Here is a 6,490-nt window from a genome sequence, read left to right on the forward strand (position 1 = left end):
TTCATGCAAAACAATCCTTCATGTCCATTGTTTCCCCTTGAACAAATTGCACAAGAGGCCACTTTGCTATTTAAAAAGGAGAAATTAAGCTGGAGAACAGATTGTGAAAGGCTGCACTAATTTTTCTACAAATGGAAATATTTTTAGTATGCAAGAGCATTGTAATACAACTCAGAATCAGGGTCATCAATCTTGAAGTATTTCTGTCAGACTCGCAAGCATGTACAATTAAATGTGTCTGAAAGGTCAAATTCCCTGGAATAGTCATTAACATCCTTCTACCAAAAGTAGTCGCATCATCAATATTATGAAATAAGCTAGTTTATCAGAAATTATTATATGCAAAAATGAGTGTCACTGTCACTGAGGACTAAACCAACTCAGATTAACTTGTATGTGCGAGAGTTTTAATACATTATATGCATAGTTACCATGAATTGGCTGATATGAAGGAGCTCGCTGCCTGTAGCCTGTACCTGACATGTGATGAATAGTTCTCTCTAATTAATTAATCTTTGTGGCTATTGGCTGCTCACTAGAGGTTTTCAGTCCTTTTTTAGTGACCACCTGCCTTTGGGACGTGTGAATGAGAACTGGACAAGCACCTGATCCCACTGATTTGAACAAGATCTGGATCAGGCCCTTAGTCAAGATTGCTGCTGTTTGGAATAATTAAAAAGAAAAATGAGTTGCGTTATGTCCGTGTATCTTGCTGGTGAATAAAGAGAGCAAAAACATTGCAGTACAGTATAACGTCAATCTGAAGGATTTTGCTAACTACTAGTTGAATTGACTAAGACAAATAATTCTCTGTACTGCTGCAGTAGAAGCCGATTTTTCATTCAAATGTGTGATTTTTAATCAATCCCAATTTCTACCTTAACCTGAATATTTGTGATTGATGGGTTTTTCACTGAGAAGGATTTCTGTGCACGTTGCGTTTACATTCACCCACGTGACCTACAAGATACTTCGTAGTAGCTATTAGCCGTATCGAGAAACACAAATACTTGAAGCTCAAGTGGCTGTATATTTCAAGATTGAAAATTCAGTCTTTGTCTTTGACCATTAAAGTATCTTTGCTTTTATATTTGAAATATTCATGTTCATAGCTCAAAATAACAAGTGTAGTTTTGTTTTATAAAATATTGCTATATAAAATGGCAAGCAACTGGCAAAGACTTGCCTAAGTTTATAAAGTAAGATGTTACAGTTATTTCCTATTTAGAAAGTCTTAAAATACAACCAAATGTTCTGTCCATCGGTTGTAATTCGAAGAAGTACTAGTGTATCTGGTCAACTTTAAACATCTGGGGGGTCTCAGAGAAACTGGTGTAGCTATTTGCACGCTAAGCACTGGACACGTACTTACGTGATGTGGTGGTTCAGGATCTGACCTATTACAGATTATGTTCTGCAGTTCTGAACACTGAAGATTACTGGAGATTTTGGTATCTGAAGGGAATTGGAGCCTTCTGAATCACTTCCATAAGTCAAGTGGTAGATAGAGGCTTACAGTTTTTATATATAATTACTCTTCATTTTTTCAGATGTCATATTAATATTTTGTGGATTTTAAAAAAATGACTCATTTCTTTTGAAATTCAGCTCTAATATCTCAGTGTGAAAACTATTCCTACATGCTGTAGTATTTAATTCTCAGGAGTAAAACGATCTCCTCTTACATTTACAAAAAGTGGCTAATAGTGCATCAGGTTAAATCCTATTTAGTGTATAAACAAGGCAAATACTGCAGAAAAAATACCTGTAAGTGGTGGTTTGACTTTGAAGTCTTGCTCTTACATTTTTGTATCTACTTTGTGTTAAGCATAATCCGGTGGGTTTTGATCTGACTGCTCATGGAAAGAAGATAGGGAGCTACCTGTGTGAAAGTGTTTAAAAATGAAAGAAATAAAAAAAGGAGGGAAGAAAAACCCCGTAAGCATAGTATGTTTAAAACCACTGTCAGTGTTTAATATTGGAACCTTCAGCATCACAGCGTAGCGTGGTCCACCTAAGCAGCAGTTGCCTCCACTAGGTGACAGCAACAGTAAATTGTTTTCCTTAACGCATTTAGAAAAGATTTTAATCATTGATTGTGTCAGTGCGTGGCCCATTTTCTGGGAAACCAACTTGAGGCATCTTAAGAGGTTTGTACTTACGTTTGCCTTCCCTGAAAGCTTGGCAGTTTCAAGATGTATTAAAGCATACAGCCAAAAGCGTACTACTCCTTTTGAAAATAAGTGTCTCAGATTGTTAATGAACAAAAAAAACCCAATAGATTTCCTTGGCCGAAGCCCACTATTGCTCCAACGGCAGATACTGAAATGGCACAGACTGCACTTCAAAATCACGCCTCAAGTTAAAAGAAGAACAAAAAAATCTGTCAAATATTTTTAAATTACAAACACATTAAAGTAAATCAGCATAGTGTGCAGATTTGAATATTCACTAAGACTAAATTTGTCTAACAAATCATCTATTGCGAAGTACTTGCTTATTCTTGGCAATATACTAAAACTAGAAATTGTCTGTTACCATCATCAGTTTCATTAGGGTTTGTTCTAATTGATCACCCATGTTCTAAGACATATGCTTTTGTTTGGCTGTATTTCATGAAGGACCATCAACAGATAATGCAACTTCAGAAATAACATTTATGGGCCGTACTATTTTTCCTTCCTTCTGTTTTTCCAATTTAGTCTCTGAACCATAAAATGTACAAATGACGAGGCTGCATTTGAGTTGCTTTTGCATCCGACATGCAATGACAGTCAATTACCTGAACTATTATTTCCTACTGTAGAATAAATCACTAATGCCAATTAAATTAAAGTCATGCTTTTATTATGTATTTGAAGCACCCAGTCAACCGCCAGGAAACGTTACGTGGAATGTCACCGACTCTAGAGTAATCCTCAGCTGGGAAGAAGTAAGAGCTATGGAGAATGAGTCCGAGGTGACTGGGTATAAGGTAAGCGAAAACAGACCAGAAAAATATCTGAAAGCAATCCACGGTTTGCTTTTTCTTGTCTCTTTGCAAGGCAGTAAGTTCCGAGGATGCACAGTACCGCATCTAAACTATTTCAGTAGCGTCTCCTTTTTATAGATTAAATCACGTTCTAGCAATGTCTCATAAACTGTGGTCCTTTTACCATTAATGGTACACTGAATGCCTCCTCCTCGTGCAAACAAAGCCAGGAGCTGCAGGCATTGCTGGCAGCTCGTGGGATCCCACTTATCCGAATGTGTAACACCGGGATGTTATAACATGTATAACACTTACTATAAATATATAACACTTATCCAAATGCATAACATATAATCCAAGATTTAGCTGATGGGTATAGTTTCCGTTGCTGGCCAGATATATTTATTAGTACCACATATATCAAACTGATACTCTTAAACCTTTTTCTTCTTACCTACTGCGGGACATGCTCATTGTCTTGATAGAAATTACATTGCTACATCTACTCTAAATCTGATCAGCGCACAAATGTACAGGCATTTAAATATGTCATATATCTTAAGCATGTTTAAGAGAATAGCTGAGGATGTCTTGATGAGCTGGATCCCACATCCTGCATAAAAGATTTATGCTGAAGATCTGACTATGCAGTGTTCTGAGTTGTATTGGCAAGAAATACCTGTTTACAGCTTAGATAAGCCACCTAGTTCCACAGAAAGTAGCTGACTCAAAAACATACCATGTAGAGTTTCAAACCACATATCTGTCTCCCACAACGATTTCAGGTTCCCCTATGGATAACAAACATCGCTAAGTACACAAAGATAAGCTGACTTTTGATAATGCTGGTTAATTTTACTGAAGTAAAGCACGTAGGGGGTTGTTTTTATCCCAAAAGGCAAGGGCAATGTAGTTAACTAGAATTGGTTTGCCAGGAAGAGAAGAGCCAACAAATGACATTGAAAACACCAGAGCAGCGGTCGCTGTGGAAGTGAGCCCTGCAGCTGTGTCCCTCCGAGAGCATTTTATAGCAAGGCACGGCATTAGGGAGCGTGTCTCGAAGGTGGCAGCATCTGTGTAATCCCAGTGGCCTTGCGTTTTTTTCCATTTCATCATTAGTGCCGTTATTTTGGGGGCGTTGCAATTGCTGGTTTTTGCACTGGGAAACTCCCAAGCTTACCTGCTTGTCAAATTTGTGAAGCTCTGCCAGGTAAACGCACCGGATCCACATTTTTGAAACGCTGCCAGGACATACCTCTCTATGCCTAGCCTCGCCACTGGCGCGAGGGACTCTTCGAGCCTTCAGGACAGAAGAGAGGCTGATGTTGCTCCTAAATCCCTCTCTCTTGCCTGACCATACTGAGCAGGGGCTGTGACATTCAGGTGTGGCTCCCGTTCTCTAAAACACAGGACAGCGAACGCAGTTAAGTTTCACGACAGAACAATCACTCAGCACTTGCAGAACATCTTCCAACACAGTCTGTAATTTTGATTAGTTCTCTCCTTCCCAAACTACATATTGGCATAAGAAGCTGATCTAGATAATGACAGATTCCAAACGGTGGGATAATTTATAGAACAATATATTACTAAGACACTCAACAGAATATATTATTCATTTGTTATCATTATACATTGTGCCATTTTAGATTAAAGTTGGAATAAAAGAGCTTGATTGATGTTACCTTCTTTCTTTAAATATAATTCTGCCCTAGAATATTAACCAAAAATCAGATCTTTTCGCCCATCCCATCTTTTTAAAGACTGAAACCTCGTTTCTAAGAAACACAGGTAAAAATTGCAGGGCAGGTCCTGGTGGCAGAAGCGACGCACTCCAGCTCTTGCTCGTCTTGCAGGTTTTGTACCGGACCAGCAGTCAGACCCACACGAACGTGCTGAACACGGACAAGACAACAGCTGAACTGCTGCTCCAGTTTAATGACGATTACGTTATAGAAGTAAAAGCCACAACTGAAGGCGGAGATGGCACTAGCAGTGATCAGATCCTGATCCCCAGGCTAGCTAGTAGGTTGAAGCTGAATCACTGTTATTTTGTCACGTGCTTATAAAGGGTCCCAGCCAGTACCAGAACCTCCTTTACACCAGCCACGGTATAGAGACATGTCTCTGCCTTGGTGTAGTGAATCATTACTAAATTTGCAGTTGACACAGCTTGTCTTTGCAGGAATTGAGTCCTTATTGGTGGGGAGAAAAAAAGAGTTAATACTTGTGTGTTGTATGGTAATAAGGTAATAAAAAGAAAAGCAATTAACAGTCTTCATGCCCTGATGCATGACAAACTTCGTTCTATTGAACTGGTAAATTACCATGTAAATTGATATTAATAATGTTAGGGTTTTTTACTTTTTCTCCTTTTTTTTTTATTACTACCTTGAAAGTAAAGACCATTCGTACAGTTTCAGCATTTTGCAAGGTATTTCTAATGTTTTAAAATATTTACTGTATTTTTGTAACTTTTTATTGCTTGTCAGAAATAAAAATTCACAATAATTTTTGCTTAGCATCTAGGAAGAGTAATAATTTGGCATGCAGATACTCACGCTTTCATTTAATCCTGACCTTTTTAATTTGTCACAGGTATGGATGCAAGAGGTTCTGGTCCATCAGTCTTGAACATCTTCACTGTATCCAGCTTCTTACCAACAATATTTTCCTTGACTCTTAATTCAGTGTTGTGATGATACATTTTCATTTGCTGAGGAAAAAAAAAAGAATCGGTTACTACAGAAAAGTGCTTTTTTAAAAAAAACTGCAGTGGTTAATGCATGTTTTTCTTCTATCCTGATGTGTTTTTAAATTCTTTATATTTCACTGTAGGCTGAAGTAAAAATATCATGTAAAGTTTAGCAAATCCTTTAGAAAGGAATCTAAAATGCCTTAATACTTGAACCAAAGGAGTTTACATATTACATACTTCAGATACAATGTAAGAGAGAGGGAGAGCAATGGCACTAAGATCAGAGTTACGAGGAAGAGTTTAGCTTAGTGAGAAACTCCATTTTTGCAGTGGTACTGAATTGTTTTGGGTATGTTCTGTATTGTTACGATACCATCATTCTATATACGAAAGATGAAATCAGAGACGTGGCGTTTCAATCGGATGAACATGTCAACCAAGCAGCCGTTCTTAAGACAGTGTCATAATCCAGTAGGTTTGGATCTGTCTTCTTACTGCCCTTTACATAAGTTATTCTAAATCTAGCAAGATATCAAAGCTGGAAAGCAGAGAAAAGTCACAGTATAGACGTTAGTTTTGCACGGTCCATGTTGGGGTGTCCAAGAGGCAGGGCTTCCACTACTGCTCTTAAGAAATGATTTCACAGCCACATTTCAAAGAAGGCTCTCTGTTTTATCGCAGCGTACGTTTATGTACCTTTTCCAACACCTAACCTTCCTCTCCATCAGTAGATTTCGAATTTAATTTCCTTATATCCCCACCTTATATTTCTTAACCAGGTTCTTTATGGTGGGAGCCAAATTCTCCCACCTTCAGGATCA

The 6,490-nt window shown here is 38.0% G+C and overlaps 1 protein-coding gene across 1 annotated transcript in view; it reads left to right on the forward strand.

Annotated features, from left to right (window-relative positions):
* Positions 1–5,708, forward strand: part of LOC142086088 (contactin-3-like) — a 114,270-nt gene extending 108,562 nt beyond the window's left edge. The window contains exons 19-21 of the mRNA XM_075158608.1: positions 2,862–2,974; positions 4,828–4,996; positions 5,570–5,708. Coding sequence (XP_075014709.1) covers positions 2,862–2,974; positions 4,828–4,996; positions 5,570–5,670 — 383 coding nt within the window. The 3' untranslated portion in view covers positions 5,671–5,708. The remainder of the gene's footprint in view (positions 1–2,861; positions 2,975–4,827; positions 4,997–5,569) is intronic.
* Positions 5,709–6,490: the final 782 nt, after the last annotated feature.

Source organism: Calonectris borealis, chromosome 10 (genome assembly GCF_964195595.1).
Source record: "Calonectris borealis chromosome 10, bCalBor7.hap1.2, whole genome shotgun sequence".
Lineage (NCBI taxonomy): Eukaryota > Metazoa > Chordata > Aves > Procellariiformes > Procellariidae > Calonectris > Calonectris borealis.